This window comes from Blennius ocellaris, assembly GCF_963422515.1.
Source record: "Blennius ocellaris genome assembly, chromosome: 6".
Classification (NCBI taxonomy): domain Eukaryota; kingdom Metazoa; phylum Chordata; class Actinopteri; order Blenniiformes; family Blenniidae; genus Blennius; species Blennius ocellaris.
In genome coordinates, this window is record NC_137655.1 from 25,452,659 (window position 1) to 25,466,593 (window position 13,935).

The window sequence follows — 13,935 nt, forward strand, 5'->3', positions numbered from 1 at the left end:
AAACGCATCTTTGTGAAAACGCCGGGGGGGGGGGGGGGGGGGGGGGTTTCCCTCTCCGGGAAGACGGCGGACACGCTGCTGCAGCTCATGTGCGTCACAGAGCTGTTCTGCACGCGCTCAGTAGACGGACAAGGAGTGTCGTGACTCCCAGTCCGTATCGTCCTGGTAGATGTAGAGTTCAGTCACCGCCATGCTAACGTCCTCGCTATTGCTAATCTTCCTAGCATGTTGTTCTCGTGTGTGGTTTCAGCACAAAAACTACCAACAGCAGCCACTAGTGGCCAGAAGTGACTCCACGTATAAAGTACGTTGTCAGTGTTTGAGTCGACGGAGCTCATTTTCAAAACGTCGCCGTGCTAAACTCAAAGCTTTTTCCAAGTGAAATCACAGAAACAGCGTGAAATATCTGTTCTGTGTGCAGCAAAAACATTTGTCAAAATCTATTTCCTCAGCTGATTAAAGCCTTTACTGGATCAATAAATGACATATCTCCATACATCGGGCTCCGTCGTGAGCTCAGGTCTTACCGGCACAGGAAAGGAAAGTGGAGCAGGAGTAACCTGGGAATACATATTCATAGGCATGGGGATGAAGACTGGCACAGGGATGGGCACAGGAACAAACTCCCTCTTCACGCCATCGTCCACATCTATGGACACAAATATACATTCTCATTAACATAATTAAGAAAACGAAAAATGGCTATTTAAAGCAACAGGTCATGCTATAAAGCATTTCTTTCCCACACGTCTTCAGCTTGTACCTGTTTGTAGGAGTTTACTCTGCATGTGTGGTTTGCAGTAGGTGGCCTTGGTCAGGGTGAGCGGCTTGCAGAGCACAGCCTTGTTCTTCACGTCCCTCACCAAACCTCCGCCGGGGAACGCTGCAGTGCTCTGGTTCACCATCTGCAACCGGGAAGGTCAAAACACGTGGAAACAGTTTATCCTGTTGTGCAACAGACACTCAAAGCATACAGAGTTGTAATACATAGACAAGAAATAAAAAGGCATTGATGATTATCAACAAAGAAACAATTCAGATATAAACCGATATATTAAATGATCAATCATCTCAGTAGTTTGTTTCACTGGTGTCTGTCCTGTTCTTCACTTTACAATCTAACCAACCACAACTGATCAACACAAATGAATGATGGCATTTCCTTCATGCTGTAAATAAACGTGTTGAACTGAGAGCCTGGAGGGTCGCAGCCCTGCATGTTTTCCACGTCTCCCTGCTTCCACACACCTGAATGTCCTGCTGGTTCCTCACCTGGTCCAGCAGAACCAGACGACCAGCCGCTCACTGCCTCCAGCAGGGAGACGTGGAAAACATGCAGGGCTGCAGGTTTGACACCCCTGCTCTAAACACTAATGTGCTTTCATCATATATTCTTATTATTGTATAATTTGCTGTCAGTAATTCACAATATATTTTAATGAACATTTTCTAATATTCTTGTTTCATAAGGTGACGTGGAGCTGCTGGGATAAACCACGTTCCCGTGTGGGACGAATGACGTTTGATCTTATTCTCCATTTCTCAGTCTGCAGGTTTCTTCCAGTAGCAGGAAGAAACCTGCTGCTTTGCTTCTTCTGCCAAAGCTTCTCCAGTGTTCATAGTGGAGTTTTAACACAAAGACTGATGTGATGGACACTGAATAAATATGTGTCAAGTGTCTACCTAGTCACCAAACCACCTCCCTACCTCCCTACCCACCCACCTCCCTACCTCCCTACCCACCCTCCTCCCTACCTCCCTACCCATCCATCCATCCACCCACCCACCCACCATATAACCACTTTGATGACACCCTTGCAGTAAATACATGTAAACATCAACAGAAGCAGTAAGAAATTCAAGTTGAAGGGTTTAATTGTCTAATTCGTAGTACAAACGCTGTCTTACCCCGACCTTGGCTGTTTGGCCCTCGAGTCCTGAGGAGGAAATGAAACATCACATCTTGTCATCAGCAGAAGAGTCACGTCGTTTCATCCGTTCACAAAACATTTGCTCTTTGACTTTCTAGCAGAAAAAAGCCCTTTGCTGTTGGCAGGAGGCCAAACTGTTCTCACCCAGGCTCACCCAGGCTGCTGTTCTCCCCAGGCTACTGTTCTCCCCAGGCTACTGTTCTCCCCCAGGCTGCTGTTCTCCCCCAGGCTGCTGTTCTCCCCCAGGCTCACCCAGGCTGCTGTTCTCACCCAGGCTCACCCAGGCTGCTGTTCTCGCCCAGGCTCACCCAGGCTGCTGTTCTCACCCAGGCTCACCCAGGCTGCTGTTCTCCCCCAGGCTACTGTTCTCCCCAGGCTGCTGTTCTCCCCCAGGCTGCTGTTCTCCCCCAGGCTGCTGTTCTCCCCCAGGCTACTGTTCTCCCCAGGCTACTGTTCTCCCCCAGGCTGCTGTTCTCCCCCAGGCTGCTGTTCTCCCCCAGGCTGCTGTTCTCCCCCAGGCTACTGTTCTCACCCAGGCTGCTGTTCTCCCCCAGGCTGCTGTTCTCCCCCAGGCTACTGTTCTCCCCCAGGCTGCTGTTCTCCCCCAGGCTGCTGTTCTCCCCCAGGCTGCTGTTCTCACCCAGGCTCACCCAGGCTACTGTTCTCACCCAGGCTCACCCAGGCTGCTGTTCTCACCCAGGCTCACCCAGGCTGCTGTTCTCACCCAGGCTGCTGTTCTCACTCAGGCTGCTGTTCTCCCCCAGGCTCACCTAGGGTACTGTTCTCACCCAGGCTGCTGTTCTCACCCAGGCTCACCCAGGCTGCTGTTCTCACCCAGGCTGCTGTTCTGACCCAGGCTACTGTTCTCACCCAGGCTACTGTTCTCACCCAGGCTGCTGTTCTCACCCAGGCTCACCCAGGCTGCTGTTCTCCCCCAGGCTACTGTTCTCACCCAGGCTGCTGTTCTCACCCAGGCTGCTGTTCTGACCCAGGCTCACCCAGGCTACTGTTCTCACCCAGGCTACTGTTCTCACCCAGGCTCACTCAGGCTACTGTTCTCACCCAGGCTACTGTTCTCACCCAGGCTGCTGTTCTCCCCCAGGCTCACCCAGGCTGCTGTTCTCACCCAGGCTCACCCAGGCTGCTGTTCTCACCCAGGCTCACCCAGGCTGCTGTTCTCCCCAGGCTACTGTTCTCCCCAGGCTACTGTTCTCCCCAGGCTACTGTTCTCCCCCAGGCTGCTGTTCTCCCCCAGGCTGCTGTTCTCCCCCAGGCTCACCCAGGCTGCTGTTCTCACCCAGGCTCACCCAGGCTGCTGTTCTCACCCAGGCTCCCCCAGGCTGCTGTTCTCCCCCAGGCTACTGTTCTCCCCAGGCTGCTGTTCTCCCCCAGGCTGCTGTTCTCCCCCAGGCTGCTGTTCTCCCCCAGGCTACTGTTCTCCCCAGGCTACTGTTCTCCCCCAGGCTGCTGTTCTCCCCCAGGCTGCTGTTCTCCCCCAGGCTGCTGTTCTCCCCCAGGCTGCTGTTCACACCCAGGCTACTGTTCACACCCAGGCTACTGTTCTCCCCCAGGCTGCTGTTCTCCCCCAGGCTGCTGTTCTCCCCCAGGCTGCTGTTCTCACCCAGGCTCACCCAGGCTACTGTTCTCACCCAGGCTCACCCAGGCTGCTGTTCTCACCCAGGCTGCTGTTCTCACTCAGGCTGCTGTTCTCCCCCAGGCTCACCTAGGGTACTGTTCTCACCCAGGCTGCTGTTCTCACCCAGGCTACTGTTCTCACCCAGGCTCACCCAGGCTGCTGTTCTCACCCAGGCTGCTGTTCTGACCCAGGCTACTGTTCTCACCCAGGCTACTGTTCTCACCCAGGCTGCTGTTCTCACCCAGGCTCACCCAGGCTGCTGTTCTCCCCCAGGCTACTGTTCTCACCCAGGCTGCTGTTCTCACCCAGGCTGCTGTTCTGACCCAGGCTCACCCAGGCTACTGTTCTCACCCAGGCTCACTCAGGCTACTGTTCTCACCCAGGCTACTGTTCTCACCCAGGCTGCTGTTCTCCCCCAGGCTCACCCAGGCTGCTGTTCTCACCCAGGCTCACCCAGGCTGCTGTTCTCACCCAGGCTCACCCAGGCTGCTGTTCTCCCCCAGGCTACTGTTCTCCCCAGGCTACTGTTCTCCCCCAGGCTGCTGTTCTCTCCCAGGCTGCTGTTCTCCCCCAGGCTGCTGTTCTCCCCCAGGCTACTGTTCACACCCAGGCTACTGTTCACACCCAGGCTACTGTTCACACCCAGGCTACTGTTCTCCCCCAGGCTGCTGTTCTCCCCCAGGCTGCTGTTCTCACCCAGGCTCACCCAGGCTACTGTTCTCACCCAGGCTCACCCAGGCTACTGTTCTCACCCAGGCTGCTGTTCTCACCCAGGCTCACCCAGGCTGCTGTTCTCACCCAGGCTGCTGTTCTCACTCAGGCTGCTGTTCTCACCCAGGCTCACCCAGGCTGCTGTTCTCCCCCAGGCTCACCTAGGCTACTGTTCTCACCCAGGCTGCTGTTCTCACCCAGGCTACTGTTCTCACCCAGGCTCACCCAGGCTGCTGTTCTCACCCAGGCTGCTGTTCTGACCCAGGCTACTGTTCTCACCCAGGCTACTGTTCTCACCCAGGCTGCTGTTCTCACCCAGGCTCACCCAGGCTGCTGTTCTCCCCCAGGCTACTGTTCTCACCCAGGCTGCTGTTCTCACCCAGGCTGCTGTTCTCACCCAGGCTGCTGTTCTGACCCAGGCTCACCCAGGCTGCTGTTCTCACCCAGGCTGCTGTTCTGACCCAGGCTCACCCAGGCTACTGTTCTCACCCAGGCTACTGTTCTCACCCAGGCTCACTCAGGCTACTGTTCTCACCCAGGCTGCTGTTCTCACCCAGGCTCACCCAGGCTGCTGTTCTCCCCCAGGCTACTGTTCTCCCCCAGGCTACTGTTCTCACCCAGGCTACTGTTCTCACCCAGGCTGCTGTTCTCACCCAGGCTGCTGTTCTCACCCAGGCTGCTGTTCTGACCCAGGCTCACCCAGGCTACTGTTCTCACCCAGGCTGCTGTTCTCCCCCAGGCTACTGTTCTCCCCCAGGCTACTGTTCTCCCCCAGGCTACTGTTCTCACCCAGGCTACTGTTCTCACCCAGGCTCACCCAGGCTACTGTTCTCACCCAGGCTACTGTTCTCACCCAGGCTACTGTTCTCCCCCAGGCTACTGTTCTCACCCAGGCTACTGTTCTCCCCCAGGCTGCTGTTCTCACCCAGGCTGCTGTTCTCGGGGCCCTTCTGAGTGACCATGATGGGCTCGTTCTGCTGGCAGTAGAACTTCAGGAGACACTCCTGGTCACAGAACTGCTTCATCTCCATCCTCCACATCACCGACTCCGTCAGGTTGCCCTGCACCTTGCAGCAGTCGCACCTCGCCGCCTAGTGGCCACAGACAGACAGGGCAGGTCAGGGCGTTCCTGCAGCACCACGTGTGCTGGTGTCTCACTGTGCGTGAGCCCACCTTGTGGTACCAGTCGTGGAACTTCTTGGCGCAGGCCTCGCTGCAGAAGTCCCGCGTCAAGCCGCCCAGCTGCCGCGTCAGACCTCGTTTACACAGCTGGCTGCAGTGGTTGCAGCTCACGCACTTCAAGCCCAGGCGCTTGATGAAGTCCTGCTTAAATAACAGCTTACAGCCTGGAGATGCAGGGGGAAACAGAAATATCCATGAAATACCTGGACAGGTTTACGGGAAAACAAGACTGGAAATAGAACATGTAGAGCAGAGGGCTTTATTCCCCCCCCAGGGGGAAACACAAGGTGCAGAACTTATAAAACTAAGGAATTCAAATATGTAAACATATGTAAATATCTAAACAAGAGCAAAAAAGAGCCCAAAAAAAAGAATATGTAAATATAAAAATAAAAAATACATATAAATTAAAACAATCCAGTAAAAAGAAAACTCCTCTAAACATACGTTGAAAAGGAGACAACATGGGTCAATAACGACTCCTCGGAACTGAAAAAAAGCGACGTTAACAAATGACAGATGTGTGAAGTACCGTGAAGAAGAGACGCAACAAGTACCTTCACTGCAGAACGTTCTCTTGACCCCGGAGAAGTTGACCATCTCGTGCAGCGTCTTCTCCTCCTGGCAGTACTCGCAGAACGTCACGATGCAGTGCAGCTTCTTGTAGTCCTCGCAGCACGTCTTACTACAGAACTGGTACACTTTGTCCTGAGACACACAAGATGATGTGCTGCATTGCTTCTCGGGGGACAGGAGGAGTGGAAAATGTACAACTCAACTCCTTTATAATATAAACTGATCTGACAGTTACTGTTTTAACTTTTAACTGTTTTAACTCTTCTCCCTCCGTCAGAGCCTCCATCACCACCTGGACTAAATTACATTATACTTATATTATATCATATAGTTCATATGGCATATTGCATTGGTATTATTATTATTATAAGTATACTATTACTATTGGTATTATTATTATTACTGATATATATATATATATATATATATATTGTTATTGTTATATTATTGCTACCACTATTAGTAGTACTATACACGAGCATTATACACTATTACACATTGTTATTATCTGTATTATTGTTATTATTATTATATAATGCCTACTTCTAATGGCTGCCACTGCACCTTACCATTTATTTATCTTGCTTTTATCTCGTCTTATTTCTAAGTGTCCATGTTCCGTTCTGTGTTTCACTTTATGACTTATACTCAGATATTTTTATATTTTTATTTTTTACTTTTATTTCTATTCTATTGTATTTTATAATATTTGTATGTACCAGACTGCTGCAACAAGACAATTTCCCTTCGGGGATGAGTAAAGTAATTATCTATCTATCTATCATTAGTTAATTGTTTTGTCCAGAGAGCTGAAGAAGGTTGTAAAACAATCTCCCACTGGCCTTCCTAGTGAATCTAGTGCCTCAAGCATCCAGTCATTAGTGAATCACGAAGGAAGCTTGCTGTCAGTGTGTCATGGCGTCCTCCTACCTCCCACTCCAGAGTCTCGGGCTTCAGGCTGAACGTTCCTCGACAGTAGTTACACTTCAGCTGGACGGTGTTGTTGGTGGTGGAAGGAGGCGTCTGTCCATTGGTGGCTGGTGGAAGAGTCGCATTCTGTAGACATGGACATCCACACACCACTTCATGTTTAACAACTTCCTTTGTACTGCAGATCAAAACACACCAACAACACTGCAGCTAATCACTTTATCGGCTGAAACAAGGTGTTTTCACAAAAAGAGAGAAATATATGCAAAGTGGGCTATTATAAGAGTCACGTCACAACGTGAATTCAGGTCCCGTTCACACCACAACATTTCAAGTGGAAATGCAGCAAACTGCTGAAAATAATGTAGTTAGTTGGTGAGGCCACTAGTGGGTGCTGTTGTTTGTTTCTGTACTGAATCCAGACACGTCTGGAACAACATGCTTTAAACGTTAATGATGATGACTACATGGACAAACAAGTTGTTATGAGGGTGACGGCTCAGTTCCAGGAGAATCTCCATGTTTGTTATTGTTTATGTGCAGAAGAAGTATTGACTTTGGTCGTTGTGGACATGCACTTCAGAAATGTTGCGTTTTCACAGAGACGGCTGCAGAGCATTTTCTAAAAGTTGTGTTTCCGGTGACTGAGCACCGTCGTCGTGGAAACAGAAACCCAAAAAAACACCACGAAAGATTTCAGTTTTTACTTGGAAACATTGTCGTGTTAATGGGAACAAAGTCTGTATTTAGTAATGATCCTTTACTCCTTTATACTTGTAATGAAGCAGAGAAATCCCCACATTCAAAAATAGAGGATAACTGAAGTATTATTTACAAGCATGTCGTGTTTGACCAGGTCACTTGGACCGTCGAGTGACAAACACCACGGATGCCTTGTTGTTTTTAGCTGCATGGTGTTTTCTTCAACGTAATAAACAGCGACGAGCGACCAGACATCCAGAGAGCAGGATGTGAGAAAACCCCCCCCAGTTAGAAATACCAAACGAGTCCCTACCTGAAACTTGGTGACGCACTGCGAGCTGCAGAAGTTGAGAATGTTCCCCTCTGGCAGCGTGGCCTGGTACTGCGGTAAGGAGTTCCTCTTACAGAAGTGGCAGCTGGGCTCTGTATCTGCACACAGGCGGCAAACGTTGAAACACACAAGATGCATCTGGATTCAAAACAACGTTTCTTATATAATGGAAAAATTATGGTTTTCCCTCAGGGGTGAAAAAAAGACACATTTTATAAGCTTTGGTCTGAATGGACAGGAGATGTCAAAACAGTGAGATCAGATTTCAACTGATATCCTATTAGGTGTGCCAACATTTTAAAAAGAAATGTGTGTGGATCAGGTGCTAAAAGCATAATGAGGAGATGAGCCCCCCCCCCCCCCCTCCCCTTTTTTTTCTTTCCTTTTTTCCAATCATCATGGAGAAAATGGAGAAGTCGGGAGGACGGTGTGGACTGAGACACTTGGACTCTTCTTGGTTATGGTTTCTGTTCGTTCTCTGTTCATTTTATTTACTGAAAGACAATGAGGACGGGTCCAAGGGTACTGTAAAATTGTACAAGTGAAATGGTGTCTACCCATGTGTTTTCCAAATAAAAAGTTGATTACAAAAAAACCCAACGTTTCTACTCTTCAAGCATGTTTTTTTTTAGACGCTGTTGGAAAACAAGCCGGTGGTTTGAGGAACTTGCCTCGTGGCTCTGGAAGTGAAATTCGGAGTGAAATTTCCAGCGGGTTGAAAATTTAAGTTGGTTATCAGGTTCATCTCTCCTCTTTACCTCCACGGCGTCGACAACTCCTGGCGACGCCCAGAGTGACTGGAAGTGACGAAAACTCACCCTACATATTGAAAAGACCTTCGATTCGTGAGCTTTTGGAACCACGTTGCTTCCTGGGCTCGTTCACTTCTAATGCAATAAAACACGACTATCTAAAACAGCACAAATTCAACTTCCTCTCAACACAAAGACTGTGGCTCCTCCCCTTACTGGTCACAGTCACTTGTTTGTGCCCCAGGAATAGTAATAGTAATAGTAATGCATCCATATTCATTACTTCCCTCCACATGGTGAACAGGATTTGCATAACGCTCGTGGGGCTCGAGGCCGCAGACGGAGCACGAGCAACAAAGGTCAGCGGAACCTTTTCAGAAGCAGAGAACCTGCAGAGAAAGGTCAGAGACGAGCAACCTGATCAGTCTCACTACCAGAGAGACAATTATGAGCACAGTGAGGGCTCATGGGAAATCCGGTGGCCAAATCAATGAGAAGCTCTAATTGGATGTTTATTTCAAGTAGAAAAATCTGTCATGCATGTTAAAATCAGTGCTGACATTTTAACTGATTGAAATGATCCAGTTCATCCAGGAACCCCGTCATTTAATCCAGTGGTGTTCACCCTCTGCTCCACCACACTGGTGTTTCCTCCAGATCGTCAGGGGAAATGATCACATTTCACATTATTTTCTAAAAATCATTTGCTCTCACAGCGACAGTGTGTTGCAGAGTCATCATGTATAAATACTCTTCACCACTAGAGGGCAGCACAGAACTTTGCCGGTGAAATGTAAAGTGACAGACGTCAGTGTGGTTCATCTCCACCTCCTGCTACCATCTTGTATCAAAGTACTGTGTCAGTGACAGTGATGGAGAAGTTTTTGAAAAGGAAGAATGTGAACCAGGATCTCAGCTCTTCATCCATCAGGTCCAGGTTTCACACTGAGGGAGTCACTATTAAAAAAAGTCCTTGCTTTCTGGATTTACTGGATTCCTGTTGATCAAACTTTGATGAGAAAGACTTTATATTGTTAATAGAGGCTACACAGTTTACCATTTTAACATTTCCGGGTGGTGGTGTGACTCCAGAGTTTTACAAACAAAAAAGTGTGCCTTGGCTCAAAAAGGTTGAAAAACACTGAATTAGATCCTCCATTAAACCAGAGGGCCGAGAGCCAGCGGGTACTGGATCAACTGGTTGTGATGGTTCTGGACCCACGAGGAGCCTCGTGCACGTCAAACACAGTCTGATATTTGAGCACATTTCTGTGATAGACTGACGTCAATCCTGACTAATCGGTTCTGCTTGACGTCGTTTCCCGTGCTATCAAAAGAAGAGAGGAGAAAGGAACTGCAAAAATGAGGAAAAACCCCCAAAACAAAGAGATTTATAGACGCTGGGACTTCAGTTCCGTCCCTCACAGTCCAAGAGCCACGAGACAAGTCCTTTAAATTCATCGCCTGTTTTCTTGCTGCGTCTGCTCAAAGTGGCGAGTCTCTATTAGAACACAATCTTAAAAGAAATAAAGGAAATGCTTCTTCCCATGTTCCCCCACTAAACAACATGTTCCCTACACATGGAAGGTGGAGCACACAGCTGCAGACTGACAGCAGAGCAACTGTTCCTCCAGACATCAGTGAAGTGTGAGAACTCTACCTGCTGAGGACCGCGACGGAAACTCAAAACAAAGTGGAGCCCTTTAGGTGAAGAAGATACAAACATCTTTGAGAAGCTTCCCTGGAGAAAGTGCAGAGTGACGGAGGGGGGGGGGGGGGGGGGGTTCAGGATACTCACTGAAGAAGGAGGTGGACACCAGCTTGCCCTTGTTCAGACAGTTGACTGAGCAGTAGGAGCCCATGGTCCCGCCGGAGCCCAGGCTGTGCAGCACCTCCCCGGTCTTGATGAATGTTTTGCAGGTCAGACAGCTTGCAAGTTTGCTGTTGGCCTGTGACACAATGTGGGGGGGGGGTGTTACACATGTCAAAACTAGAATAATGGTCGCGAGCGCTTGAATTTTCTGGCTAAAAGAAAGACGTCAAACAGCCACGACCCCACGTCACCTGCTTGAACTCTTTGATGCAGTTCTGACAGCAGAAGCGCTTCTGTTGCCCGTCCACCAACACAAAGTGGTTGGCCGACGCGCGGCTGGGCAGGTAGTCGCCGCATTGCTCGCAGCAGTTCATGATCAGCCCGTTAGCCCTGCGGTAGACGTTGAAACACGTGTCGCTGCAGATTTTATGAGTCACATTCTTAAAGCTGACCTCGTGCCGGATCTTGAGACAAACAGAAATAAGCAGAAGAGGATATAGAGTTGAGGAGAAACGGCAATTATAGAAATGTCAGATGTTGAAAAGACCCTCAACAGCTTTTCCAAAATGTTGCATCCACACAAATGGAAGACACATGACCAGAAACACTCTCAGGCCACCTTTACTCACACCTTGGTTGTATAAAAACGAATGTTTCCTTCTATGTTTACAAAATAAACCTTCATTGCACTGACCCACATATATATCTGGTTCAAAGCTGCTATGAGCAGCCAAACCTGTAGGGGGCAGTGTACAGGAAGCATGAAGACATGAGCCAATCAGAATCCTGGAAACAAACACCATGGATCTGTCTGAAAAGTCCCTCCTTCCTCCTGATCTCTGGACTTTACCTTCAGCTGGATGAAGGAAAGGTGTTAGGAAGCTTCCTAAAGGAGTTGCTCTGATGAGCAGGTCCCTTTAAATGTTGGCGCGACAAGGAATCGTAGGGCAGCAGGAGCTGCTCTCCTTTGGTAAAGGAAGCATCAGTGTTTCCTAAAGGAGGCTCTAAAGGAAGCATCAGTGTTTCCTAGGCTAAAGGAGGTTCTAAAGGAAGCATCAGTGTTTCCTAGGCTAAAGGAGGCTCTAAAGGTAGCATCAGTGTTTCCTAGGCTAAAGGAAGCATCAGTGTTTCCTAGGCTAAAGGAGGCTCTAAAGGAAGCATCAGTGTTTCCTAAAGGAGGCTCTAAAGGAAGCATCAGTGCTTCCTAGGCTAAAGGAAGCATCAGTGTTTCCTAGGCTAAAGGAAGCATCAGTGTTTCCTAGGCTAAAGGAAGTGTCAGTGTTTCCTAGGCTAAAGGAGGCTCTAAAGGAAGCGTCAGTGTTTCCTAAAGGAGGCTCTAAAGGAAGCGTCAGTGTTTCCTAAAGGAGGCTCTAAAGGAAGCATCAGTGTTTCCTAAAGGAGGCTCTAAAGGAAGCATCAGTGCTTCCTAGGCTAAAGGAGGTTCTAAAGGAAGCATCAGTGTTTCCTAGGCTAAAGGAAGCATCAGTGTTTCCTAGGCTAAAGGAGGCTCTAAAGGAAGCATCAGTGTTTCCTAAAGGAGGCTCTAAAGGAAGCATCAGTGCTTCCTAGGCTAAAGGAAGCATCAGTGTTTCCTAGGCTAAAGGAGGCATCAGTGTTTCCTAGGCTAAAGGAGGCTCTAAAGGAAGCATCAGTGTTTCCTAAAGGAGGCTCTAAAGGAAGCATCAGTGCTTCCTAGGCTAAAGGAAGCATCAGTGTTTCCTAGGCTAAAGGAGGCATCAGTGTTTCCTAGGCTAAAGGAGGCATCAGTGTTTCCTAGGCTAAAGGAAGCATCAGTGTTTCCTAGGCTAAAGGAAGCATCAGTGTTTCCTAGGCTAAAGGAAGCATCAGTGTTTCCTAGGCTAAAGGAAGCATCAGTGTTTCCTAGGCTAAAGGAAGCATGGAGCCTCCTTTAACCCATCATGGCTGCTACATAAAAGCTTCCAGGTTCAGTGAGAGTTGATAGATCAGGAGGGACTTTCCAGACGAACCCCAAGTGACGAATTGTGATGTAAATCCCCCCCCCCCTCAATGCAATTGGAGACGTGGATTTTATCCAGATCTCTATTGCGGCCGGAGATTTCAGGAATCAACATTGTGGTGAGTCGTAGCTGCTGATGTATAACTGCAGAGAGAAACGTCACTATTTTCAACACCCAGGTCGTAAACGTGGCGTCAAAATCCCGTCGCCTGATCACAGGAAGTAAGTATAACCAATTTAAAAGTGCGTTCAAGTGATATCAGGTCAACAGATATTTACTTGTCTCAGAAAACGTGAAAATGGTTCCATTACAAGAAAAACAATTCTGTTCAGTTCTACTTGAAAAACAGCAGCTTTTCAATACGAGCTGTTTCTGAAACGTCTTAATAAAGAAACACAATATCTTTCATACCGACGGGACAAAGTGATCTTATTGTGGAATTAAGACTTTTGAACAGTACGGTTGGGTTTCAAGCTCTTGCGGTAGTTTCAAGTATGGCTGCTCTGTGGTTTTCCTCTGATTGGTGGAGAGACTCTGATGAAATCCTCCACTGGTTAAGTAGTGGAAAGTTGAATGATTGGCTGAATTAAGGTGCTTCTGGTTGACAGGGTTCAGTCGGCAGGCTGGTTAACATGAATCACCCTGCTGGTTAATGTATATTGAAGGTTTGTACGTTTGCTTGGTGAAATCGGTAAAAGATCATCCGTCTGTTGTGCAAAATGTATTGAACTGGTGAATTGGTTGATTGGGTAAAACTTCACGTTGGTTTGTTGAAAACTGGTTACCTGAATCAAAATGAGTTGTATAAAAGTTAGTTATTTAGTGGTTTAAAGGTCGGGAGGTGGTTGGTGGACTGGTGGTTCATTAGTTGGTCGATTGATACAAAACTGGACTTGGTTGTATTTGAAAAGCCCAATGAAAGATGACAGTGGCTCCTTATGTACCTCAATTCCCCCCCCGTGTGTGTGTGTGTGTGTGTGTGTGTGTTTGTCCCGGTATGGACTGGGGACCTGTCCAGGGTCTAACTGTCCTCTGGGACCGCTGGGAGGGGGGACAGTGGACCGAGACCCTGGACAGGATAAGATCTAGAAGATGGACGAATGAGTGAGATGAACGTCTGAGCCAACTGGACAAAGTCCCTCAGGACGGGTGGGGGACATTGTGGGACAGAGACTCGTCTCCACACATGACAGGACGCCTGAGACACACAGCTGTGGCTCGGAAGGTCCTCAGACCCAGTGGGACCAGATGCTGGTGCAGTGGGACCTGGTTCTGATGCAGGACCATGCCAGACCCGAGTCCTTCATGGTGATCTGGACTGGCCTGTCCGTCCCCCAGACCTCAGTCCACTGGGGGACATCATGTCTGGTTCCGTCCACCAACCACACCTGG

General features: G+C 48.9%; 1 protein-coding gene across 1 annotated transcript in view; it reads right to left on the minus strand.

Moving 5' to 3' along the window:
* Window positions 1–13,935, minus strand: part of zmym2 (zinc finger, MYM-type 2) — a 50,913-nt gene that overhangs the window by 15,595 nt on the left and 21,383 nt on the right. The window contains exons 7-16 of the mRNA XM_080498572.1: window positions 10,816–11,028; window positions 10,550–10,700; window positions 7,982–8,097; window positions 6,967–7,092; window positions 6,018–6,168; window positions 5,452–5,624; window positions 5,204–5,369; window positions 1,909–1,937; window positions 764–905; window positions 528–649 (exon numbers count right to left, since the gene is read on the minus strand). Of these exons, the coding sequence (XP_080354698.1) occupies window positions 528–649; window positions 764–905; window positions 1,909–1,937; window positions 5,204–5,369; window positions 5,452–5,624; window positions 6,018–6,168; window positions 6,967–7,092; window positions 7,982–8,097; window positions 10,550–10,700; window positions 10,816–11,028 (1,389 nt within the window). The remainder of the gene's footprint in view (window positions 1–527; window positions 650–763; window positions 906–1,908; window positions 1,938–5,203; window positions 5,370–5,451; window positions 5,625–6,017; window positions 6,169–6,966; window positions 7,093–7,981; window positions 8,098–10,549; window positions 10,701–10,815; window positions 11,029–13,935) is intronic.